Here is a 26,953-nt window from a genome sequence, read left to right as displayed (position 1 = left end):
AGGCTCTGCCACTGCGGCGGCGCGTGATATCCTTCCGCGGGAGCGTGAAGCAGCTCCTTCCCCCCCAGACAGCAGCACTGCCGCTCGGAGAGCACTTACCGCCTCGCCGGGCGCTCGCTGGGGAAACGCGTTTCATCGTCCGCCCTCCTCCGTTTGGAAACTTTCATGTCATATCGCCTGAATACAGAAGGAGTCTGATCCGGTTTCTGTGGTGCGCTACCAGCTACTACTTGTGTGGAGCGGCTCGGGCAGAATGGAGCTCATCACCATCCTCGAAAAAACTGTCTCTCCAGGTGATTATACCCCCGGAGCCGCGGGACTTCTCTTTATGTCCTCACAACTGCTTTCAATCCGGTGCTTGTTCGGCTTGAAAGCCGTCGATCCCGGGAGAATCGGGCTCCGGACGGAAAGTTGTTTGTGAAAGGGAGGGAGGGGTGGACTCGGCCTGCAAGCCTGCCGGACCGGCTTTCTGGGGCCGATTCCCCGCGCACGTCGCCCGGCCTCCCGGCGCGGCCCCTGGGCTTCCGCTGGCCTCCCTGGGCCAGTCCAGGGGCGCCTCTGGGCACCGGCTGGCCCGGCGAGGTCTGTCTGGGAAAGCGGCCTAATCGGAACAGGAGGTGTAATTGTAGGGCTCGAAAGGCCGGGTCGTGGATCGGTGTAACTTCTGCATCTCACCGGTGGTTTCCTGTACAATTTATTTAAATCGTGGGTCTGTGGGCAGCTCGAAGTCGAATGATGGGGCTGCAGATTAGTGGTGTCACTAACTTGGGGATCTAAGTGCCGTTTTCCGGCGTGCCCGCCTGCGCGGTGAGCCCTGGCGGCCGGTCCGTGTGGTCCCGCATGAGCTGCCGGCCGCGGCCTGGGGCGCTCCGCCGCCTGCGAGCTCCGCCTGGGAGTGATTTTCTAGGAAAATGGAGATTTCTAGCTGTACGATTCTAGGCCTCCGTGTAGATGTCTAAATTGCTGATCTATAAGGGTATTTTCATTGAGTACCCGTTAGCGGATTTAAGCGACATTTTTGTTCATTTTATTTCAGATCGGAATGAGCTGGAGGCTGCGCAGAAGTTTCTGGAGCAGGCAGCTATTGAGAACTTGGTTTGTATTGGTTTTTTCACCCCCCCAGTCTGTGCTCTGCGTAGATTTCTTGCCCCCTGTCTGGTGCCCAAGTCCTCCATTACGCAGAAAAGATCCTGAATGAAAAAGCGCCATGCCCCCGCTGCCCACTCCATTGTAATCGGCTGTGAGTTTGATTGACGCGCTGCGTGGAGAATCGCGGGCCCGGATTTCCCGTGCAGCGTGTCCAATGGCGGCTCCCGTACAGGGCGTGGGGGCTCGGTAGAGGCAGGGGCCCAGTCCGGGGCCATGTGAGCGCCGATCCGCGGGGCCTGACCGCTTACCGACGGGCTTGGTGGTCTGTGCATCTGGCTTAGAAACCGAGAGTAATTTCTGCTTTCACCTCTGGTACAGAGTTATTTACGAATGACCATCGATGTCCTGAAGTTATTCCCCAGGCTCTGCAGATGTAGGCGTGGACAGAAAAGGTTACTTTTCAGCAAAGGAGAGTGTTCGGATTGGTGGTTATATGTGCAGTGTACAGCGTAGATAGTCATTTTTTAACTTATGCATAAGTTAAAGTGCAAATTTCAATACTACTATGAACGCTTTATAATCCGGTCTTTAAAGTATCTATCATTTTTACATATGTTCAAAGATAAAGATCTGAACTACGAAGCCACTCATGTTGTTCAGAGCCACCTTCATGAGAATACCCTTTTCAGTGCAGGCTGCTATTTGCAAGCTCTGTTCCAACCATGCAGTGGTGCATGCATGTGCAACAAAAACACTGGCATTTGAAGATTACCATGAATCTGCTTAACGTCTCATTTTACTTCTACCGTTGCCTTTTATTTTAAGTAATTGAAATCTTTTTAAGACATGTAATAAGGTTTAGCTCTTTGTCATTTAGTACTAACAGTATGGAAAAGTATGGCAACTGCCCTTTTTTAAACTAATAACTAATTAGTAGGACAAACTTGTGAAAGTCAAAAACAGAGGCCTAATAGTAACTAATAGTTGGCAGAGATTGATTGTGACGTCCAAAGGCATTCCCAGAGAACACACTGGATAAGTTGAGGAGTTGACCTTCCAGCGCTCGGCCTGGTTCGTGGTTTCGGCATGCCGTGCAGGCATCTGCATTCTAGGTCTCAGCCGAGCAGTTCGGTTAGAGCCATCCGTAATGGCAGAAGAGGCATTTATTAACAGAAAATGAACGGACACATTTTTGTGGTAAAGTACTGCTCTGGTGCCTGCTGTGGCTGAGAGTGTTAACTGAGGGTCTTGCAGAAGTGAACATAATAAACGCAGAAGTGGCTGTTTGTTCTAAAAGGGAAGGGGTTACCGCTTGGAATGCTGCTCTTGTAGTGTGGATTCGGGTCAGGGGTCAGCTCCTGCCTTGGCTGCGATGGCTCATATCTGTGGCTTGTTCATCTCCCAGCCTACCTTCCTGGTGGAACTGTCGAAAGTGCTAGCGAACCCGGGGAACAGTCAGGTGGCACGGGTGGCGGCTGGCCTCCAGGTGAAGAATTCCCTAACCTCCAAAGACCCTGATGTGAAGACGCAGTATCAGCAGAGGTGGCTCGCGATAGATGCCAACGCACGGAGAGAAATAAAGAACTATGTAAGTCTGGCACAGCTGCTGCATTCAGAACTGATCAGTTACCAGCTGAAGTTTTTCGGTTCTTTATATGAGACGAAGTAGGTTCATTCACCATGCTTCATAGCAGACACAAGTGTGTCAAGCCAGTATGGTGGTGTTGTTGGGGAGCTTGTTGTGTTCTTTTGAACTATTACATCATAGTGCTCTATAATACTTCTAGCTTCCATATTTATTATTTTTGACACTGGTGTTAAATGGACAGTTCTTTTATTATTAAACTGGAGTTAAAGGAATTGTGTATCACTGCAGACATAAGCAGACCTTTTTTAATAACCCAATACTGACAACTTTCCTTGTTACAGGTGCTGCAGACTCTGGGTACAGAAACATACAGGCCCAGTTCAGCCTCTCAGTGTGTGGCTGGGATAGCATGTGCTGAGATCCCAGTGAACCAGTGGCCCGAGCTCATTCCCCAACTTGTAGCAAATGTCACAGATCCCAACAGCACTGAACACATGAAGGAGTCAACACTGGAGGCCATTGGGTACATATGTCAGGACATAGTAAGTATTTCTGTTTATAAGGGGTTATATTAAGGATTGATATTCCTCTATCTGTCGGTTTGATTGCAAAAGCACTAAATTTTATACGTTTTCAGATGAAGGGTTCATTACAGTCGGACACCCGTGACACAGGTTCAAGTCAAGCTGAGTTTTGTGAACATGCTTTATAGAATGAGCGATGTTCAGACTCACCCGATGCCCTGCTCCATGCAGGAGATTGGTGAACTCTTGTATCCTCTCACTTGTTCCATCTTTCATGGTTAATTGATTCCTTCATTTTCAGTAGACTTTACACCTTGAGTTACATGATTTCAGCATCCCTGTGTAACCTGGGGTCTGACCTGATAGGGTTTTTTCATTTAGCTAAATCTCTCTGCTTCTCATGTTTTTACCATGATAAAATGTTGACATGGATTCTTAACACTGGAAGTACAAAGTTTTTTCTCACGGTTCCTTAGTTGTCTGTGCAGTTTTCATTAGAGTAAATGCACTTCTCTGATACTGGAAGGAAATGGCATTTGATGAGGTGAATTTAAGATTTCAGGACCCAACAGGTCTGATCTGGTGGTGGAGACATGATAAGCAGAGCACAGGAATTATGTCAGAGTAAGGAGCTACTTCTCTCCTGTGCATGCTACAGGGAAATGTGTAAAAATAGTCCAGCCATACAGGTCAATGATGAGAAACCATGCACCACTCTGACGACTGATGCACCACTGGTTTCTACACTGAGACTGAAACTGGCCACTTTGAGAAATTGTCGCTGTTTTGATTAAACAACCAGTGCTTTGCTGGTGATGTATTTAAAATACACAGAAGCATTTAACAGCTTGTTAATTTTGTGCAGCTTTATTTAATGCAAGCTCTGGGTTTTCCCACATTATTGTTAGATTACGTAAATGGAGCAGGCACCTCTTCACAAAGGGTTGTGGGTATCTGGCACAATTCACTCAGCCATTTTGTCTGAGTGGATGTTTCCTCTGAGATGTGGCTACATGAGGTCCGGGAGTTTGTCTCCGGGAAACAAAGCTGTCTGCATAGCACCATGTCATCCTCTCACTTGTAGTCTTTGTTCCTAATGGCAGGGAAGGGAAATCTACCAAATTAGGGTGCAGCTTCTCAAGAGTGAGTTGATTTACATATTCAACAGTCACTAGGCAATGTGTTCAGTTTTTGTGCTCGGACTTGTAGCCCTCAATGTTTATGCACCATTTAATTGCACTTAACTGTGCAAATGAGAATAACCCAGACTTGGGATAAATCTAAACCGGTGCATTTTCCAGTCTTTGCTAGTTCAGTGTTTAAAAGCAGGTTTTGCTGGGGTGAAAGGAAGTGGCCTTTTGGGGAAGAAAAATTGCAATCAAGCTCGCAGATCGTAATCTGCTGCCAATGAGTAATGGCCCATTATTTTGATGTTGTCTGGGTGTGAGGGAGCTTCATTATGCAGAATGAAGAAAAACAATTTGATCTTTGAAGTTTGGAATAAGAAATGCAGTCATGAAAAGACAACCTGCATTGTGTTAAAGATCTGGAAAAGGTTCAGTTCTTGTTCAATCTGTTATTATTCTTGCTATTAAGGGTTCAGTTCTGTAACAAAGCTCAGCCTGAGCAAAAACGAGCAGGAGGAAAGCATTTATGTACAAACTTTGTCGCATTACAATTTGTAGTTTGATTTTACAAGAGCAGGAATTATTCCTTAACGTATTGACTTGAGGGTGATTCTCTCTTCTTGAGAGCCTCAGTACCCACTAATGAAAGAATTCTCCCAGCACGCACAGCAAGCTCTCTTGTTTTTAACTGTCGCCTGCGTGGTGATGTGCTGTCCAGCCCTGTGCATGAGGGTGTGTGCTCTGTTCACAGGACCCTGAGCAGCTGCAGGATAATGCCAATCAGATACTTACAGCCATCATCCAGGGCATGCGCAAAGAGGAGCCGAGCAACAACGTCAAACTGGCAGCTACGAATGCCCTGCTCAACTCCTTGGAGTTTACCAAGGGTAACTTCGACAAAGAGGTGTGTTCAGCGCAACCGATGTATCCTTACAGTGATATTGGTAAAGGGATGTGCATTCAGTTAACATATGGTATCGTTTTGATAGTTTGATTTAAAGACATGATACAGCCCAAAATGAAATGTTACCTGCAATCTGTGGTGTAAATCAAGTTTTTGTTTATAAAAAAATATTGCTGTGGACCACAGATTCAAGAAAGCTTTATTAAATCAGCTTTACCAAAAAGTTCTTGCCTAAATTACTGTGCTGGAATGTGACATCAAGTAGCCTAAGTTTCTTACATTCAGACTATGCAGGTTGTTTATCATTGTTTGTGTAGTTTAAGTACAGAAATTGTACACTTGGTATATAGGGATAAATTGTTTTTTTTCACCAGTTACAGCCACCTTTTGAATTTAAATGCCAGTGTGCAGTATTTGCATAATTTGTGTCAAATTGTAGTGATAGATTACAAACTAACAAAACTAATGTGGTTGAGGTGACATATTGGTGTTGTTTAACACAACTGTCTTCTGTGCCCATGAAAAGATACTTTTTGGACAACCTTCATAGTTTGTCATTGATCGTAGACCATTTTTTAAAGTTCTTCCTTTTCGTGTTCTTATAAATGTTTAGTAGTAGCGTTTCCTTTTTAACCACAATTTATTTTTACAGTCAAAATAAAGTTTTAACCACAGTTGTATCCAGTCTATGATGAAAGATCATGCACCACGCTGAAGTATTAGTGTGATGTACATCTTAACCACTAAATCTGAGACTGTATGAATTACCTTAGGCTTTTCAGTATGATTTTATGAGAATGATCTAATCTGACTCCTTTGTTTTACAGACTGAAAGACATTTCATTATGCAGGTAGTCTGTGAAGCAACTCAGTGCCCAGACACCAGAGTGAGTATCTTTATTGAATAGTGAATTATCTTAAATAGTGAACACAGAGCAGACCTTAAATTATAAGTGAGTTTACAATTTTTCATACTACTAGAGCCTGCTATTGCATTGGTCACCTTTCTGAATTCAGATATTACTGTTGACTGAATACAGAACTCGATAACAGTAAAATCTCCTTTCTAATGCATTTGGCTAATTTGAGTAGATTCATATTTAATGTACTATTTTGCAAGAATATAAAATTGAGAAGCTTATTCACCTTGTTTGAGTTTGTATCAGTGCTAATAACTGATCTGGGTTTTGTCCCTTACTAGCAACCTGGCCAGAGTGTCTCTTATTCTGTTTTTTCATGCTTCCTTTCCTTATAATGGGAAGGACAGCTGTAGATGTGTGACAGACTTGATCTAACAGTATTTTTCTCTCTGCAGGTACGAGTAGCTGCTTTACAGAACCTTGTGAAGATAATGTCCCTGTATTACCAATATATGGAAACATACATGGGTCCGGCTCTATTTGCAGTATGTATGCACTTTTATAAGCTCACGGAATAGCAGAAATTGTGTGTTTTGTATATTGCCAGTATTTGCCATTACAAGAAATCATGCATTACACTGAATTGTAGCAATGATTGCTTGATTTAAAAAGTGTCTACTTTTATTTTTTTTTCTGATTGGTGCCTTTTTGGAAATTTCCTAGATAACAATAGAAGCCATGAAAAGTGATATTGATGAAGTTGCCCTGCAAGGAATTGAGTTCTGGTCAAACGTGTGTGATGAGGAGATGGACCTGGCTATTGAGGCATCTGAGGTGAGTCCTTGTCTCTTGCGAAAGTTGAGCCTGTTCCCAGTCCCTCTTGCTGCTGTATCAATGATCTTTTTCAAATCGATCACTGTTTGATTGGCTTGTTGATTAGCTCTTTCTACATTCTAGTAGAATTTTGTTTCAAAGCCGCCTGTACTCCAGTGTTAGTGTGATTGAAGATCTGCTGCTCACTGCATGGTCTGATATGCTTGTAGCCTCCCAGTCAGACAGCTAGAGATCTGTGTGGTAGTTGGAAAGGTCTCACTAATCAAAATACAGATTACCAATAAGATTTGAAGGAGCATCTCTTTTGGTACTATTAGTAACATGGATTCATAACCTTCATAAACATTAAGAATTTATCAGCTTTATGGATTTTGAAATAAAACTAGACTTTGTAATTAGAGGCAAAAAAGTCCGATTTTAGCAAATTAAGAAATGTTGATTGAGTTTGACTCATTTTCACAAATGGAGATTTTTAAAACAAAACACACACTTTTAAATCTTGTACGATTTTGATCAGAATTTTTCTTTTAGGCATCTGAGCAGGGAAGACCTCCAGAGCACACCAGCAAGTTCTATGCCAAAGGAGCCCTGCAGTACCTGGTGCCCATTCTTACACAAACACTGACCAAGCAGGTAAGAGAAACTACCTTCTAACCATCTTGTGAAAAGGGAGATTTCCAGTGTAGTTTTTGCAGGGTGGGGCACAGATTAAATTTAAATTAATTTATAATCCTTCACATTCACCCTTAAGGTTAGTTCTTGGTGTCTGTGATGAAACATGGTTCAGTCCCAGCCCCTGGTCCTTGATGAGAAATCATGCACCACTCTGATGCAAGTAGTGATGCAGAACTATGTTGCAAATCTGAGACTGACGGGGCTGTCACCTGCAACTGTGATCCATGTGGAAGGTGTAAGACGGCAGCTGGGGTGTGACACAGGTGCTCTGCAGAGCTGGGTAATAACTCCTGGCCTGTGTCTTGCAGGATGAGAACGACGATGATGATGACTGGAACCCCTGCAAAGCTGCGGGTGTGTGCCTGATGCTGCTGGCCACCTGCTGCGAGGATGATGTGGTGCCGCACGTGCTGCCCTTCATCAAGGAGCACATCAAGCACCAGGACTGGCGCTACCGGGATGCCTCTGTTATGGCCTTTGGGTCCATTCTGGAGGGCCCCGAGCTCAACCAGCTCAAGCCCCTCGTCATCCAGGTCAGCAAAGAGCTCCAACTTCCCCAGTCAGTGTTACAGCTGTTTTTTAAAAGATCAGTGATCACCACTACAAACTCCAGAACTGGAAGAAAGCCAATAAAATTCTAGCAAAAATTGAAGTTATGTTTATAGAACAAACCTTCTGTCTATAACTTGTTTATGGTGCTTAGTTAAAAAAAAATACATTTTAGTATAGTACCAAGTGTTCATAAAGAGTGCTTAACTGACGGATACTGATATTATCTTGTTCAAGCAATCATAAGTATGTGATTGTTGTCTCTTATGCTAAGGTAATACGTAAACAGCACTAGTTGAGGCTCCTAATACCTCAGTCTGTAGTGGTGAAATTGCCTGAAGTAAAGACTTGCCATCTTGTTCACAGGCGATGCCCACACTTATTGATCTGATGAAGGACCCCAGTGTGGTGGTGAGAGACACCACAGCCTGGACTGTGGGGAGAATCTGTGAGCTGCTCCCTGAAGCCGCCATCAATGAGGTTTACCTGGTGCCCCTCCTTCAGTGTCTGATTGAGGGCCTAGGGGCTGAGCCCAGAGTAGCTTCAAATGTCTGCTGGGTGAGTTCCCATATCCCTACACTACTAGACTAGAATTATTGATTTGCAGGATCACTGGTCATTCATCACAGTATTGACTCTAGAACATGACAGTGGTAAAGCTCCAGTCTGCTGCAGTCCTGTGAGTAGTTTGAGGCCAATTCCACTCACTACATCTGCTTAGATTTGGACCCTTGTGCTGACTGAAGAATCTCTACCTTCTCCTCTGTTAGGGGTACGTGTTCAAGTTCAGAGTGTCAGGAGTTTACCTCAGTGTATTAAAGCCGCACAGTAAAATAGTTTCTTTGAGTAAAATGGCACTTTTCATTAAAACCTAACTGCTGTTATAAGTCAGCAGTTGCTTATGTTCATTTTTCAACTTTATTATGTTAATGTTCTGTTTTTAAATTATCTTCATTATAATATAAACTATAATGATTGGCAATGTGTGTAAACTTCATGTTTAGAGTTGGACACGTTTTATGTTCAAGGCAATTTGAAGTTGTGTTCAGGTCAACCTGTTACTGCAGTGAACTGTTAAAGAATTAGTCGTTAATAATTTAATTGAGAGAAACTGTGCACCTCCATTTCTAACTGGGGTGTTTTTTGCTGTGTTTTAGGCTTTCTCCAGCTTGGCTGAAGCTGCATATGAAGCTGCAGATGCAGCTGATGATCAGGAGGAGCCAGAGACCTACTGCTTGTCCTCTTCCTTTGAGCTGATTGTGCAGAAGCTCCTAGAGACAACAGACAGGTGTGTGAGCACATGGGCAAGATGATGAGCAGATAATTTCACATGTAGAGTTTTTAGCCATTTGTGAACAGCTTTATACATTGTCTAGGGCTTCCCAGGTGACACCTTGATCTGTAAATATCCAGAACATTGTGTAAATGTATTTTTAAATAACTCCTTACACTTATATTGTGCTTTTCTGGACAGTCCTTTCAAAGCGCTTTACAAGTAATCGTCCACCACCAGTGTGCAGCCCCACCTAGATGAAGTGACGGCACCCATAGTGTGCCAAAACGCTCACCACACACACCAGCTATCAGTGGGGAGGAGAGCAGAGTGATGAAGCCAGTTCAGAGATGAGGATTGTTAGGAGGCCATGATTGGTATTTTTGGTATTTTTTCATTTGGCCGAGGGACCTGGGATTTTTAATGACCACAGAGAGTCAGAACCTTAGTTTTACGTCTTATCTGAAGGAAGGTGCCTGTTTACAGTTTAGTGTCCCCGTCACTATACTGGGGCATTAGGACCCACATGGACCACAGGGTGAGCGCCCCCTGCTGGCCCCACTAACACCTCTTCCAGCAGCAACCTTAGCTTTTCCCAGAAGGTCTCCCATCCAGGTACTGACCAGGCTCACACCTGCTGAGCTTTAGTGGGTTGCCAGTTTTGAATTGCAGGGTGATATGGCTGTTGGCTGTTTTAACATTTTTCTCATCAAAGGCTGTCAAGATGTTGGTCATTTTCTTACTTCTGATATTCTGTCAAGAGTATGAACAGAACAAACAAGGATTTGGTTGACTAACCAAACTAATTACAACGTTTTTATGATTTCAGGCCTGATGGACATCAGAATAACTTAAGGAGTGCAGCGTATGAAGCCTTAATGGAAATTGTAAAGAACAGTGCGAAAGATTGTTACCCAGCTGTGCAGAAAACCACACTGGTCATCATGGAAAGGCTGCAGCAAGTGTTACAGATGGAGGTACGTTGAAGTATTGAGGAAGGATATGGAGACGTAACCACTATACATGACATTAAATATCATTTGTGATATTTACAGTAGAGTTTGAAACATCCAGTTTGTAATCAGTCTGCTTTGTTAGTGCTTTCACTTTGTTCAAAGGGCAAACAGAATAACCAAAAAAACAGTGTAAAACTTTATCATGGAGATACTGTATAAAGTCTCGTGTTTCTTGTTTTAGAATGATGCTTTCATATTTGATAAAGTTACAGATGTGTTAAACAGGTTTGGCTTTTTATAATTGTTTTTTGTATTGTGTATGATTCAATCATAACTTAATGGATTCTGACCTTTGATTAAGGTAGCTAACAAATCTTATCTTCTCCCTAAAGTCTCACATACAGAGCACATCGGACAGAATCCAGTTTAATGACCTGCAGTCACTGCTGTGTGCTACCCTTCAGGTGAGAGGTTTTTCTATATGTCCCTGAACCTCAGATGGCCCCCAGTCATACCCCAGAACATAAACTGAACTTAGCCTTCCCAGCCATATCTCTAAAGCTAGCAGTGTAGTGGATATCGGTGTGACTTTCAGGTTCAGGTAAAAACTTGTGAATTCTCCATCTTTTTTTTTTTTACTTTCCTAATCTGTACTTATAGCTAAAGGAGAAGCACTAGCTTTTTTTACCCCCTATGGCTATTTAGTCTATAGTGGTATTGGCACATGACATCCCTTTAAACTTGCTTGAGGCCAGTTAGTTTCCAATTGAAGAACTTCTTCATTCCGAAAACTCGCATTAATAAATTCCATTTTAGTCCCAATAATTTAGATGTGTATATGGTTACACATTTTCAGCAGTCATGGAAAGAGACGAACAGTTCTTTTCAAAAGATCACATGAAGTGTACATGGATTGCCAATGTAACATATTAAGTTGTCATTGATAATTCTCTTATACTTAGGGCAGTGAATGCATTTTGCTAAATGTATAACTAGTGAACACCATGACTGCTAATTGCATAGACAAAAGGAAGTAGTCATAACATAAATATAAAAGGTTAACGATGTAACAGCCTTTAAACAAAATGTCCCACTGTTTCCTGCTGATATGATGCGTGCCAGTCACTTGTGGGAAGTAGCTGGGACTGGTGTCCGTGTCTGTCAAGTTAGACATTTAGAAGCAGCTAGTGGGATCGGGCTGACGTGCGCTTGTCTCCTCTCGGCGCCCCTGCAGAATGTGCTGCGGAAGGTGCAGCACCAGGACGCCCTGCAGATCTCCGATGTGGTCATGGCGTCCCTGCTGCGGATGTTCCAGAGCACCGCCGGCTCTGGGGGCGTGCAGGAGGACGCGCTCATGGCCGTCAGCACCTTGGTGGAAGGTGAGAGCTGGGCCACGCTCCGGACCGGCTGCTCTGCGCACCGAGCCCTTCATCTCTGGCGCTCCTTCACCGAAAAATCTTGTGTGTTTTCCAGTGCTGGGGAGTGATTTCCTGAAGTATATGGATGCCTTTAAACCTTTTCTGGCTATAGGGCTGAAAAATTATGCAGAGTATCAGGTATGTCCGTGTCCCTTTTTACCCTGTTTACCTTTCTTTCGCTTTCCCCTATTTGCTCTACATCCCTTAAGCCTCTTATTCTGACGGCCTTCCTCCAGCTATTCTTGCTGCCTCACACCTTTCTGAAGCAACATTCTGGATCGTGAATTTCCAAATTCAAGTAAGGTTTGCTCAAGGTAGTCACTCTTGAAGAAGCGCACACTACAGTTGTTTGCTGCTTAGGTGAATGGTGAAGTCTGGTCTTTTGACCTGCCCAAACTACTTTCAGGAGTGAAAGTTCATTTGGGGTATAAGTGCTCTGACAAGCTTTTGTAAATGCAGTCCCTTCATGTGCTTATTCTCCCTATTTATTGCACACTCTGTCAGCCAGAATGCACTAATTTGTGTTTATTACACATCTGTTTCACCCTTTTTGTCGCTTTATGGGTCATGCCTTTAAAATTAAACTTTTTGGGTGGCTTAGTCTGTAATCCACATAATTTATTTTAGTAGCCTATAAACTATTTTTTTATGGAAATGTTCTTAATGTACACAGCAGTGCACTTAAGTGGTTAAAAACATTTTGCAAGATACCATTTCAATTTCTTTCAGGTTTGTCTGGCTGCTGTGGGGCTAGTGTGTGACCTGTGCAGAGCTCTCATGTCAAATATCCTGCCTTACTGTGACGAGATAATGCAACTGCTGCTGGAAAACCTGGGGGTACGACTGCTTTTGCATTTGGGTTTTATAAAATGGTTTGGTAATTAAAGTCCTGATGCATTTTGCACCACGTTAGGCATGAGTGACTTTACGTACATATTTAAATCCTATTTTTAGTGATTTGATTGTAGGAAAGATTTTCACCTAACCTTGAGGCCCCCCTTTTCCACTTTCATGATTTTTTTAATATTCATGAAGATTGTGTTTTCCTTCGTAGAATGAGAATGTGCACAGGTCTGTGAAGCCACAGATTCTCTCAGCTTTTGGGGACATTGCTCTGGCCATTGGAGGCGAGTTCAAAAAGTACCTGGACATTGTGCTGGATACACTGCAGCAGGCATCCCAGGCTCAGGTGGATAAGGTGAGTACTGGGAAGGCTGTGATCAGGATTGTCTCTCATGAAGAGCTTTGTTTCTGATGACCGTTCCTCCTGCTGCTCTGAGTCTTGGCAAACAGGATTTTAGGTCATCACAGAGTATACTGGATCTTCTTCACTCAGGGTACAAGAGGCAGTGGGGCTGCCTGTCTGTACACTGAAATTTGTGGGATCTGACAGGCATCTTTGAGTGTGACATTAACAATCGGCATTTATTGTTGTCCATAAAAATCTTATTTAAATTAACTGTGCAACATGCTGACTTGTCAAATGTTTTTGTTGCAGACAGACTATGACATGGTGGACTATCTCAATGAGCTGCGGGAAGGATGTCTGGAGGCCTACACTGGCATCATTCAAGGCCTTAAGGGTGACCAGGAAAATGTGCATCGTAAGTTTAGATTCCTACTTTGGTTTTCCTGATGACCGTTCCTCCTGCTGCTCTGAGTCTTGGCAAACAGGATTTTAGGTCATCACAGAGTATACTAGATCTTATTCACTCAGGGTATATGAGGCAGCGGGGCTGCCTGTACACTGAAATTTGCGGGATCTGACAGTTTCTGTGTGGATTTGGGCAATTAACTTTTTTTGATCTGTGTTTTCAAGAGTGGTTAAATGGTAACTGAGTTCTGGTTTCATTTTAACAATAAAGCATGTTTTACTTTGACTGTCACTGGACATGCGCTTGAGTATTCACTTCATTAATATTGACTTTATCATTCCTGGAATAGCGAGATGGTCCATGTAGGATATGAGCAGGTGGTGATAGTAAAAGTGCCTCTCCTGTGTTACCTTTCCTGTAGCGGACGTGATGCTTGTACAGCCGCGAGTTGAATTCATTCTGTCGTTCATTCACCACATCGCAGAGGACGAGGATCACTCTGACGGGGTGGTGGCTAATGCTGCTGGCCTTATAGGGTAAGAGCCAGTCTTTTTCCCTTCATGTATTTGATAAGAGTAACCTGTTTGCTGAACCAGACTAAGCGCAAAGATTTTCTGGTCACTATTCCTACAGTGATATCCTGGTTAATTCATACCACCAATGAAATAGGAACAGCAGGTGGCACATAACACAATGAGTTAAAGCTTGGCTACTGCCTTCTTTAAAAATTCTAATAATGATACTATAATCATAATTGCACAAAATCTTGTCATAAACCAAATTCCAGGTAACACAAGTGTCATGTTTTTTCACACGGGTAGAAAACGGAAGCCATTCAGTAAAAGCAGTGTTATGATTAAGGTCAGAGAGCACACCAGAGACTACATGCATCTCGTCACTGACCAGCACAAGCTGGGTGATGGCTGAGAAAATAAATGAAAGGGCTGCAACCACTTTCCACTATACTGTTCAATCTCAAGAAGGCTCCTAGTACAGCGGGAGCCCTGACAGGAACAGGGTGTAAACATACATTATATATGTATATAAATTAATAATTGCTAACACTTATATAGCGCTTTTCTGGATACTTCACTCAAAGCGCTTTACAGGTAATGGGGATCCCCTCCACCACCACCAGCGTGCAGCCCCACCTGGGTGATGCGACGGTAGCCGTAGTGCACAGAGTACGGCAGAGTAATGAAGCCGATCCATAGATCCAATTTATAGAATAAAAAATGATTATAAATCCTGTTGTGTTCTGTACATCCACAGAGACCTGTGCACAGCATTTGGCAAGGATGTCATGAAGTTAGTAGAAGTGAGGCCTGTAATTAACGAACTGCTAACTGAAGGAAGAAGATCAAAGACAAGCAAAACTAAGACCCTTGCCACATGGGCCACTAAAGAGCTGCGGAAGCTAAAGAACCAGGCTTGGTAAGTGCTGCCATCTCAGAGCTGGGGGTGTTTTTAAAATTTAGTGTGATTGTTTCTCGTTTTATACTACAGGAAAGCGCTTTGTCAGTTCTGTCCCATACTAAACAGTTTGATAGAATGAAGTAGTTCTGCGTGTCCTCACATTGTTAACGTAAACAAATACTCCTAAGACTGCTGTTCTTGGTCTGGATCCTACAGCAGGACTGAAGTTTGTGAAGCTGTCCTTATGGCTCAGACGTTGCCCTGTATTCTGTCTTTCAATAGCTGGATCTGTGGTACTCCTTTAGAACGGCAGTCTTTCCATCTGTAACGCTTAAATTTCTTTTCCTTCAGATTTCATGCCATTGGGAAAACATCTTGAGAAAAACCCACTGGAATTCTTCGATCTTTTGAAAAATAAATCTAAGCAGAAGTGAGGAGTGTGCTCGGATGAGTGTTTGGGAATGTGAGAATGAGTGAGTGAGGCTTGATATCACACCACCTTCTGAATACTATTCCAGCAGCAGCAGCCGCCGCCGCCTCCGCCTCCGCAGCGTCCACTCACTGAAGGCGGAACCGACTAGAAAACGACAACTGGACGGCTGTAGCCAGCTCGTTCACGAACTAAAGGGTATCTTTCTCCAAAAAGGATCACCAGGCTAGGAAGAAACCGCCAAACCTGGAGTTTGTTTTTTTTAAACGTTAATAAAAGGACTGAACTCTTTCTTTGGCTGGTCTGTGGATAATATTGAAGTACTTGAAGAATGACGGAGATCCAGGAATAGAAGAATGCATCAAACTGCATGGAAAGAGTTCTGAAATGGGTTTTGCTGCTGGAGTTGAAGAAAGCTTAAATGAAATGGAAGAAAACAATTGGACTCCCTTGCCCGTCTCCCTTAACCTTTCTCTAGACCATTGCTCTGTTTGTGCATGGGATTCCTGTGAGCGGGTTTGAAAGGGCAAGCTCCAGTTTAGCGTGCGTGTGTGTGAGTGAGGAGGTATCCACTTTCTTCACTTTCAAATATTAAATAGAAACAAAACTCATTGCAAATAAGTGAACGCATTTCTGAAACTATAAAAAGTCGATAATGGCAGCACATGAAAAATTGAGAAGATGTTGCTTTTTCTGTAGAAAAATCACTGACGAATGTTCAGACCTTCCTTTTAAGGTTTAAAGGGGTTTGTGGGATCTCGTTTTAAGGTGAGGCCTAATAAAAATAAACCCTTTCTGCCTGTCTCAGTTCCAGACTGTGAAATTACAATGTAAAGTCTAATGATGCACCAAGTTTTAAAGGAGAGAAAGCATTAGCAGCTGAACTTAAAAAAAAAACTTAATTTGGCAGGTAACACTTTGGAAACAGCCCCACTTGAATACATCAATCCAAACAATAGTAGTGTGCCAAAGAATTTATATTGAAACAAAGCAAATCAGGTAATATTTTGGATTGTTGTAATGAAAAAAATTAGTCAAAGGAGTTTGAGTAGACCTGTAAGAGCAAAATTGCCACTTTGAAACTGCTTTGGCCTTTTCTGCGCTTTTATTAAAATGGTTCCATTGTGATATTGGTTTCTTGCTGCACTTAGTTTAAAAGTCTACAAGCTTGTTAAAAGAAACAGAGGCACTTGTAAAAGGTTCTATTTTTCCACTGCAATGAAAAAGAATAAAATGGTATCAAACATTCCCCTAGCACTTTTTTGTACTTTGGTCTTTAAAAACCTTTTTTTTATGAGAGATTTGTGGTTTAAGAAGGCTGTGGGGCTGCTGGGGAGGAGAGGGGTGTTCTGGAGTCGGCGAAATGTTTGTCTCTTTCAGACTGGTAACTAGGTTCTATTTGAAGGGGAGAATGTTTTTATCCTCATTAAACCGGATACCTTTCAGCAATATATTTGTGGCATTTTTTTTATAATTGGTGTTAAATGCCTGATATCTAATGCACAAACACTGAAATGTCAAAGATGCTGATCCTTTTCCCTTCTGTTATTGTATTTGAAATTTTTATATATTTGGTGGTGATTGCTATGTTTACATACTCACCATAACCACACTTATGCAACGAGACAGTCCTGAGGGAAGAGAGGAAGATGGTGTGACTGTCTCAGTATGATCTTGTAACCAGTGGCAGGAATTTTAACTGGGTTTTAATGAGCCCTGTTTTGCATTTTGCAGGTCTTTGATCCTAACAGATAAGTCTGTATTTTTACATGACTTGAACTCCATGCATTGCAGTTTAGATACTTCTATGAACCTTCATATTTCATATTCCTTTTGTGCATTTTTTGTGCAAAATGTTTGTGCTGGTTTTTACATATCAAATGCAGTAAATGTAATATAGAAATATTTTTAGTGGCATGGTAAAAGGTCTGTTTTAAGATCTGAAGGGGACAAGTCCCGCTGTAAGTCTCCTGTTAAACTGATCAGGTGCTTCTCTTGTAGACAGGTTACATGTCCGGGAGGATTGGGTGGCATTTCTTACCTGTTACCAGTCTCAAGCAGGCAGTTCATGATCCTCGACTCTTCTGCCTGCCCCTTGTTGTTCGTACAGGGTATCGAACATGTGCCTTCCAGAGCTGGGCTGTCAGTATGCATGATGTGGGGTCTCAACCCTCTGCCGAGAGGGAAGCACTGGTGTGTTAGCACGCTGGCATGATAGGGGTTTTCCAGCTCCCTGAATTTGATTGCTCAAGGTTTTTTTTTTTTAATTGCTATTATTGCCTTTGTGGTTATTTTGTACTTATTGGGGACAATTGGAAAAATACTGTTCTGCAAATGGGGAATTCTGACCATTCCTCAGTGCTACCTGTTTCTGTCCTGTGTGTGCTTTCAGCTTTAGAGAACAGGAGAATAAAGTACACTGAGATACTGACTACCTTGTCTGTCTACTTATTTCCAAACTCTGCTGGGTGACCTGGGATCTAAGTGGTTTCTCCATGAATCTACACTAGCAGTAGGAGGCTACATTAGTTTTAGTCAGTATTTGAGCCAGCAGCCATATCACCCTGCAAATCACAGCTGGTAGCCCACTGAAACTAAGCAGGTGTGAGCCTGGTCAGTACCTGGATGCAAGACTCTTGGGAAAATAAGGTGTCTGCTGTAAGAGGTGTTAGTGGGGCCAGCAGGGGGCACTCATCCTGCGGTCTGTGTGGGTCCTAATGCCCTGGTGATGGGAACTAAAACTACACCGTCCTTCGGATGAGACATACAACTGAGGTCCTGACTCTTGGTGATAATTAAAAATCCCAAGAAATTTCTCGAAAAGAGTAGGGGTGTTATCCTACTGTCTTGGCCAAATTTCCCCTAGGCCTTTACCCATCATGGCCTCCTAATAGTCCCCATCTCTGAATTGCCTTCATCACTCTGCTCTCCTCCCCACTGGGAGCTGGTATGTGGGGAGCGTGCTGGTGTATCATCCAGGTGGGGCTGCAAACTGGTGGTGGTGGAGGGGATCTCCATTACCTATAAATTGCTTTGAGTAAAGTATTCAGAAAAGCGCTATAAGGAATTATTAAATGTATGTAGAAATGATAATTGAACCTGCTAGCTGTTATAGTGTAGAATCTGTTATGATAATCTAGCACTAAGATCTTATTCCTTTTTTATTACCATTATGCGAGATGTTTTCCTTCTGTGTAGCAAAAGGCAAAATATTAAGATTTAGAATGTGATGAATTTAACATTCTCCTTCGAAACGTTTTCCTTAATGTTGTACTGAATATGAACATCCAGTTTTCCCACAGTTTAGACAGAATTCAATGTTCCATTTCCGGTTAACCCTTGAGCTGGAGTTGACTGGGCTGTATTTCTTTCTTCGTTTGTCAAGGCTGATTTCTAAAATCTATACAATTTATTAATCTTGTGCAGGACAGTTCAGTTTAGTGGTTTTGTAAAGTATGGCCTTTTTAAATTACAACTTGTTCCAGAACAGCCACTATAAGATGATACAAATACCTGATGTTTTTTTTTTAAGTTCTGGCGGCAAAATACATTTCCATTGATTACACAAAGTACAAAAGAGACCAGGTAATTTGTTTTCTCTTTTTTTTTTATTTAAACACCAGAAATATAAAAAGGAGACAATATTAAAACAGGTACAGAAATAGACACACTTCATAGCCAGAGGAATTCACAATTATAAAAGCTGAAAATTATGCTTTTTACATATTTTCATTGTATGTCTTGCCTTTTGATTCTTTAAATTTCTAATAAAATTTAAATAAAAAGGGAATTCTACCTTAAAAGCATTAAAAGAGAGAGCAGTATTAGACCATTTACTTTGGTGGATGAAGTATTTTGCCAAAATAATTAACAGATTAATAATAAAAACATATCCTTTATCCAAATCAGGTCTAACAAAATATAAAATAATATCAAAATCTTTCAAATCTTTAAATGTTTAACAATAACATTTTGCAAATCTATCCAAAATAATTTTGTATAAATGCAATTAACAAACAAATGTAACAAAGATTCCTTCTCATTATTACAAAATACACATAAGTCATCTTGTTCATGTTTAAATCTAGAAAGTCTCAATTTAACAGGATAACATTTATGAACAATCTTTAATTAAATTTCTTTAACTTTATTTGTAAAATAGTATCTATCAACAATTCTCCAAACTAATTTCCAATATATATTCCTAAACATAGTATTCCAAAAAGAGACATAAGAATGTATAAAATATAAATTGCACAAGTCCTAATATAATCATTATTGCACTTCAGAGGGGTTGCTGCGTCAGCATGCGTAAGCTGCAAAGGAACAAGTAATAGGTTTATTCCATGCTGAAAAGAGAAGAAAGAAAGCCTTCTTCAGGTGTGAGAAAGAAATGGCAGACAGCAAAGATTAAATAGCATAGGAGAACGAAAGCTGAGAGAATGGAGGACGTCCTCCACTGGGAGCAGGGGGGGGGGCAGAGAGGCCACTCGGGTGGTGCGAAGTGGAGAGGAGTAAAGAGAGGTGTGCAGTCAAAACCTGCATGTGAATAGAGAAGATAACATGAAAACAAGACTGTCATTGAGAGAAAGGGGAAGGTGTGAACCAAGTTTCAGGATAATTTTTGGTTCTGATGTCTTTCTACCATGGAAATTGAGAAACCCTTCTTTGAGAAAGCAGATGGAGAGATCAGTGTGATCATGGCTGTCTGAGGTGAGAAACTATGGGCTTGGAGAAATCTTTCATCCTCACAGCCCTGACATGTTCTCTGAAGTGGTCTCCTAGTCTCCTTCCGGTTTCCCCAATGTAGATCGCTGGGCATTTCCTGCAAGAGAGACAGTAAATGAGGTTGCTGGAGGTCCAAAAGGTCGCCTTGGTGATCCGGAATTGTCCTGAGGGCCCGTAAATGAGTGTGGTGTTAGATATGTACTTGCAGGTGATACAGCGAGCTCTGTTGCAAGGGAAAGTGCCCGGTGTGGATGGTTGCTGAGGGCGGTCAGGGGAGCTGTGATTAGGTGGTCAGCGATATGAGATGATGGGGAGGTCAGGAAAGAGGGCCCCAGTGAAGGGATCAGCCTGTAGGATGGAAAAGTTGTCGTTAAGGGTCCTAGGGATAGAAAATGTGGAAGGGTGGAAGGGAAGCACCAAAGAAATGCAGTTATTAGGCCGGTTCCCGATCGAGTTGATGGTCTCGGGGCTGTTTTCGGCTCGGGTGAGGGCCCTGACAATGACATGGGTGGGGTATCCTCTGTTGATGAAAAAGGAGTGCTGGAAATCCATGTCATCACTGCAGATTATTTTTTCTTTTATATCCACTCCATCCAAAAATAAATTATCAGAGAAATCAGAAGAAACTTATATATTAAATTCCAACATCATAAAACTTGTTTATGAAAGTTAGATAATAGGGGAATTTAGATAATTTAAGGGGAATTCTATTAATATCAAAATCACATTTTAACAAAGATCACCTATATTGAAAAACCTACTTAGGAATCAAATTCCATATATTATTTTTGTTTGTAGTATAATTTCTAATCCAATTAATTTTAAAGATAATATCTGAGGTATAAAAATGTAAGATATTCAATCCACCTTGATTCCTAGGTTGAATTAGATAACCTTATATAATGGGGTTTGTTTTTCCAAATGAAGTTATAAAGTGCTTTATCAAAATCATTAATAACATATATAGGGTTAGTGACATCCAATGAAAGAGAAGCATATACAAAGCGGGAAAGGAAAAAAAGAGACCAAGTTACAGAAAGGTGTCGGCATGCTGCATTACGTTAAAAGTATATCCGTCCATCTCGTACAATCACAGTCGCTGGCTCCCCAGTAATGCCCGCCCACCCTCTCTTGCTTGTCGCTAATCCCACAATTCCACAGCGCTGTCAAGATGGCTGCCTCCTTGAGTCGGGTGCTGTTGTCTCTTCGGCGCCCGTTGGGTGGGAATGTGCAAGTAGGTGCCTTTCACACAGCAGGCAGTCTGTCGTAAAACCTGTTAGAAACTATAAACTAACTAAAGCAATGTTTAGTTAGCCGATATGTAGGGAGTTAGCGTTGTATTCCTCGGTTTATTAGACCGACCCGTTAAGAATCAGATTAAATTCAAGTTTTATTTGGAAGCAGGTTCCGACTATAGAGATGTTTTACTTGTACTCGCCGAGGGGTACATTTTTACCAATTTGCTAAATCGAAAATGGGCGCTTTGGGGGTGCTGAGTGAATAGCAGAGCAGTTACGTGTGGTTCCCGGTGCTTCGCATGTGTATTATAAATGGTTTTACTCTTTTGACATCCCTGCATGTCTCTCAACACGTTGAGTTAAAAGGGTGATTAAAGACCTGTATTTTGGATGTCGCTGCACATACAGGCCGCTTTCGGGGTCGGAGACATCTCTTTACTTTGATGTGATATTGAGGTGATGTGATGACATTCAGGAAGGGCAGTCACCCACATTGCAGCCCTGTCTTCCAGTGCTTGATCAGTTGTTGAAAAAGTCAAGGACTTGGGTCTAGCTGTCCTCGAGTGAAGGGAACAGTAATTGTTTTAGAACACAGATGTTTTATCTTGCATGTTTCCTCCTCTTCAGTGTGCGGAGGCACTGTTGGACCCAGTCAAGCACTGTCACCTTCCGACTCTGATCACAGTGCGCAACAAGAAGCGCTACTTCATCCCTCCTGCCGTGGGAGTCAAGAAGAGGACGCAGGAGGAGCAGGCCCGAGCAGCAGGGCTGGTGGTCAGACAGGAGTACATAGAGAGGTCCATCAACATCGCCTGCACAGGTGGGGCAGACGTGGCCAGCAGGCTGCTCCCTCCAGCAAGTCTTGTTCTTCCTTGATGTTAAGAGCGTGTGAATGCTTACAAACAAGGACACCGTTTGAGCTGTCTTGCTCTTGTGGTTGTTAGCATCTATTGGATTGAAGTGCCTTGTCCAGCTTCCACAATGCAGCAACAGTTCTAAATGATTCCATGTTGGACTGAGCCGTATGCCATACTAACATTTTAATGGATTGTATGAAAAATGTTCTTCTTCTAAATGGTTATGAATCAAACGCAGGTACTAAATCAGATTAATAATGGCTATTTCTCTGAAATTTGAGTCAACCAGTTTTGGTTAAACGTTTAACAGAATTTAGACTTAGTGGAATAAGAAAAGCTTTGACTCTGAAAATGTGTCTGTAACGCTAGAATAACACTAGAAACAGCCCTGTAAATCTGTTCACATCAGCTGTTTGTTCTTACTCAAGAAGTTCACATAATGTGCTCTGGAGCTTTAAGCAACAGCAGAGGATATTGCTGGCTGTTTCATAACCTTATGGATGTACTGTAACATGGCTGTCTCCCTCTCTTTCTAGCGGGGATATTTGACCCTTACATCCCTCCTGAGGGAGACGCTCGGCTGTCCTCTCTGTCCAGAGAGGGTTTGAAGCAGAGGACAGAACAGATCAAGCAGACCGCTGCCTCCCAGCTGGCGTAAGATTGATTTCTCCTCCATAGTCTCTGTCTCCTGCATTCTCCCATTACAGCTCCTAACAGATCGTGCTGAATAACATGGGATGTATTCATATTAGTACTTAAACATCAGACTGATAAATGTCCAAAAGGTTTATATTTTTAATACATTTAAAAAGTTTGTAAATATAAATAAAGTTACCTACAGGTAACTGTATTTTTAACCTCCTGAGAAGGAATGCAGCATTGATTGCTCAGCATTGAATCATGGGTCAGAATGTCATTTTTGTTCTTATTATAGTAAAGGAGCTCTTTGTAAGATCTCTTACTACAAGAAAAAAGGCTGTTTTATGGCTATTCACTTGGTTATGTAAGTCTGAAGTCTTTATTTTTATTATTTTTTCCTAAAGGATCCGTAAAGTCAAGGAACATGATCCTGATTTCAACACAAAGGATTTCCCAGCTAGAGCCCAAGAGATATTTATTGAAGCTCATGCCAGTCTTGTGAAGTAAGATCTCCTTTCTCCTCTTAGGCCTGCTGCTTGTACTAACTAAAGCCAAGTTTATAATTCTCCTCCAGACTAAATCCAGATTAAAAACAGCTGAGCCTTCTTCAACAGATGAGATGTTGTACATTTTCCTCTTCTCAGTGTGGTAATAGCCTCTGCTTGTTCCTTTGTGGCTTGCTCTCTGACACTCAATGTAAGTACAGATTAGTTTGGACAGTATTGAGGTTGGCACTACTATCTTAAAGCTCCACAGTCTATGATTTGAGCACTCATATCTAGTTTGAATGTTCTCCTGTGTTCAAGTGGGTTTTCATCAGGTGCTCCAGTCTGTATAGACACGTATATCTTTCCTGGGGATTTAAAGGGGATTCTGTATGTATTGGGAATGTTTCCCTCAACTAATACTATGTAAGGGATTAGAGACAAACTTAATGAGCATGGTGGGCTGAATGACCTATCATTTGTGGCTTTTCTGATGTTCATCAGAACAGCGTCCAATATACTCAAAACAGTAATAATAAAGAGAAACAAGAAAAAAAACTTAATAACAGATTTCTGAGAAGCTGCTGGTTTTTGCTATTGTGAAGCAGCACTTGTAAATCTTTTACTGTATTTTGTGGGAGATATAGAGATACAGGCTCCCCACTGCCTCCCCACTGTCCCCCAGCTCCCTAATCTGCTGTACTGCTGAACAGGTTATGTGAAAATCACAGTAAAGGAAAGACACACCAGAATACAATGCTGGATACAAAACCCTGTAGGGTGCAACAGTGTGTGAGATGTTACTTTGGAAGGTTGGAACTCTTAGGATAGAGTCTGCAGTCAAGGGGCATTAGAACAGGATTGATAGGCCTTGTCTGGTTAAAGAATGCAGCTTTGGGCTGATGTCAGTTTCCTTCTTTGTTTTAGTTTCAACAAGGAGAAGCTTCACAGCTTGGTCACAGAACGCTGCTACCCTGTGAGTTTTCTGCTTTCCTTCTGCACAATTTTAGTGAATATTACTAGACCCTTTACTGTACCATTGTTTTTCTTCTTGAAAGACCTGAGTGACTTAAGATTTCTTTCTTACACTAGCAGTGATAGTACAAGAATAATTGGAATGAACTAGTGATATATTTATAGTTTTTCTAGGCATTGTGTGGTATTAACATTTACAATGGTGCATTCTTCTATATACCTGTGTTAAATGTCAGTAAAAAGCTAATTTTACCCTCTGATGTGAGTATTGGGACTTGTTTGTACAGCTTTCGTGCACATGTAGAGTCACAGGAAAGACATCTTACACTGACAATTTGTTGATTTTATCTAAAAAGTAGCGTTAAAGTGATAGTCTGTGTATTCCTAATGTGAAGATAGAACACCTGCATGGTCTTGGTCTCAGAGTATGTGGGGATTATTGTGCCTAGTATGTGCTAAGAACAGGGTGCTGTGCTGCTGTGCCCCGTGGCATGCAGACCATGACACTGAGGCTGGCGCTGTGATCTCCGTTGTCTCTGCAGGAGATGGTTCGAGGCAATCGCTACAAAACGCTGCGGTGGAGTTTTGTAGAGTCCTTGGAGCCACCCAGAGTGGTGCACGTGCGCTGTCCACATATGGTCAGTAAGGGCAACCTGTACGGCCAGGTGACGCTACGGATGCACTCCAGGCAGGTGGGTAATAATAATAATAATTGCTTACACTTATATAGCGCTTTTCTGGACACTCCACTCAAAGAGCTTTAACAGGTAATGGGGATCCCCTCCACCACCACCAGTGTGCAGCCCCACCTGGATGATGCAACGGCAGCCATAGTGCGCCAGAACCCTCACCACACACCAGCTATCAGTGGGGAGGAGAGCAGAGTAATGATTATTAGGAGGCCATGATTGGTAAGGGCCAATGGGAAATTTGGGCAGGACGCTGGGATTACACCCCTACTCTTTTTGAGAGACGCCCTGGGATTTTTAATGACCAAAGAGAGTCAGGACCTTGGTTTTACGTCTCATCCAAAGGACGGCGCCTGTTTACAGTATAGTGCCCCCATCACTATACTGGGACATTAGGACTCACATGGACCGCAGGGTGAGCACCCCCTACTGGCCCCACTAACATCTCTTCCAGCAGCAACCTTAGTTTTTCCCAGGAGGTCTCCCATCCAGGTACTGACCAGGCTCACACCTGCTTAGCTTCAGTGGGCTGTCATTTATGAGTTGCAGGGTGATATGGCTGCTGGCTATAACTCTAACACAGTAACTCTGCGTGTTGTTGTGCAGAGCTCCAGTTTCAGTCTGGGAGTCAAAGTCTTTGCTGTTTTACTGCGAAGTCAGCAGTCTGTTCGCTCTGGAGCAGGGGTCTAATCCCGCTTCTAGAGGGTTGCAGTGTTCTACTTTTCAGTATAACCTAGATCTTCATTTCTGAAACGGTTATTTACTTATTTAGTTGAAATTAGTCATGTTTAACAATTAACTGAAGACATTTATAAACAAAGGAACATGGACTTCAGAAAATGGTACTTCCTCTCTGCCCACAAAGGGACAACATTTTACACTTTTTTTTGTCTTTTTACTTTTTGTGCAACCTGCAGAAACTCATTAATTTGATTGCTGTATTTGTGATGCAGGGAGATTACTTAACTGAGCTTTGGACAGTATGGAGTCAATGTAATTGTTGTATTTTGAGCACTTCAAGCCCTTTTCTTCCTGTTCTTACTGTCTCTCCTTCCCTCTTCCCCGTCGATTCCTCACTCTGCATTAGACGCTGGCTATCTATGACCGTTTTGGGCGCTTGATGCTGGGCAGCGAGACAGATCCGCGTGATGTGCTCGAGTACCTGGTTTTTGAGCGCCACCTGGTTAATCCTTACAGCCGCTGGCGGATGCACGGCAAGATTGTCCCCGCCTGGGCGCCACCTAAAGAGCCCATTGTGAAGGTAACCTGCTGCCCGCCTCCAGAACCCACAGCACTGTGCAGCACCATGCCATTCATACTCTGTTTGCTGTATCGGTGCTCAGTCTCCGAAGTTCCCCTGCTCTCTTACAGAACATCTGTTTTCTGGTAGTATCGTTGTTTTCGCTTCCTCTGATTTCTTGGAGAGGTCATCAGCACTCAAAATGATCTGGTTCCTATGACCGACTGGTTCTGGTTCCTATCATATAGGGAGAGCGGGAAACTGTGGGGGCTGTTTTTTCCAGTGTTGCTCCTCTCATGCTACTGACATTTTAGTGTACTGTTGGAAATTCTTAAAAAAAACTTTAATACTGTTGCATGGTTTAGGTTCTGGGTCACACTGTTCTGATAAGGTGCTCTACAGCTTTTCTTGCAGTCTGACAAATTCGGTTTTCAGCAAGACTGGTTGACTGTGTGTCACTGGTTTATTTTGTTTTTCAGACCGTTATAATTCCAGGCCCTGAGCTGAAGCCTTGGCAGGAGTTTGAAGAGATGCATTATGAAGTCCCCAAGCCCAAACAAGTCCAGTGGCACAAATAGCTCTCACACACAACTCTTTGTTGAAACAATGCACACCCTCAAAAGGGGTACGTAAGTCTCAGGACCTTACATCAAGTAAGTGTTCTGGATACAGAGACTGAATTAAAAGAGGCATCACAAATACTGTCTGTTTCTTTACATGCCTGTGTGGTCTTCATGCCTCGTGACTTGAAGCTCCCTCTAGTAAACAATGTACAGGACAAACCATGTTTTTGTTATGATTGTGTGTCCATTGGTAAAATAAATACTCTTATTGCCTAGAAATTTAGAGTACATTTACTTGTTA

General features: G+C 42.4%; 2 protein-coding genes and 2 non-coding genes across 4 annotated transcripts; all 4 read left to right on the top strand.

Moving 5' to 3' along the window:
* Nucleotides 1–24: 24 nt before the first annotated feature.
* Nucleotides 25–17,669, top strand: kpnb1 (karyopherin (importin) beta 1). Its single transcript, XM_088622644.1, has 22 exons — nucleotides 25–293; nucleotides 1,037–1,095; nucleotides 2,495–2,677; nucleotides 3,019–3,219; nucleotides 5,080–5,232; nucleotides 6,060–6,119; nucleotides 6,548–6,637; nucleotides 6,816–6,926; nucleotides 7,458–7,559; nucleotides 7,910–8,134; nucleotides 8,517–8,708; nucleotides 9,308–9,438; nucleotides 10,253–10,400; nucleotides 10,772–10,843; nucleotides 11,614–11,758; nucleotides 11,853–11,935; nucleotides 12,527–12,634; nucleotides 12,852–12,995; nucleotides 13,296–13,401; nucleotides 13,814–13,928; nucleotides 14,665–14,826; nucleotides 15,160–17,669. Coding segments are annotated over exons 1-22 (2,631 nt in total). The 5' UTR covers nucleotides 25–253; the 3' UTR covers nucleotides 15,161–17,669.
* LOC148638892 (small nucleolar RNA SNORA79) lies at nucleotides 13,050–13,192 on the top strand. The gene has a single exon (XR_015931030.1). It is a non-coding gene; the product is annotated as a small nucleolar RNA SNORA79 (small nucleolar RNA).
* Nucleotides 13,431–13,569, top strand: LOC148638891 (small nucleolar RNA SNORA79). Its single transcript, XR_015931031.1, has one exon. It is a non-coding gene; the product is annotated as a small nucleolar RNA SNORA79 (small nucleolar RNA).
* A 3,417-nt stretch (nucleotides 17,670–21,086) lies between the features above and the next one.
* On the top strand, nucleotides 21,087–26,931 carry mrpl45 (mitochondrial ribosomal protein L45). The gene is made up of 8 exons (XM_088622646.1): nucleotides 21,087–21,200; nucleotides 21,832–22,024; nucleotides 22,598–22,715; nucleotides 23,105–23,203; nucleotides 24,113–24,161; nucleotides 24,703–24,852; nucleotides 25,937–26,110; nucleotides 26,569–26,931. Exons 1-8 carry the CDS (start codon nucleotides 21,138–21,140, stop codon nucleotides 26,665–26,667), a joined length of 945 nt encoding a protein of 314 aa, XP_088478772.1. The 5' UTR covers nucleotides 21,087–21,137; the 3' UTR covers nucleotides 26,668–26,931.
* Nucleotides 26,932–26,953: the final 22 nt, after the last annotated feature.

The sequence above is a fragment of the Lepisosteus platostomus genome, chromosome 28 (assembly GCF_059453375.1).
Source record: "Lepisosteus platostomus isolate fLepPlt1 chromosome 28, fLepPlt1.hap1, whole genome shotgun sequence".
NCBI lineage: Eukaryota > Metazoa > Chordata > Actinopteri > Semionotiformes > Lepisosteidae > Lepisosteus > Lepisosteus platostomus.
Note: the sequence above shows the minus strand (reverse complement) of the source record. Positions and strands in the feature narration are given on the sequence as shown.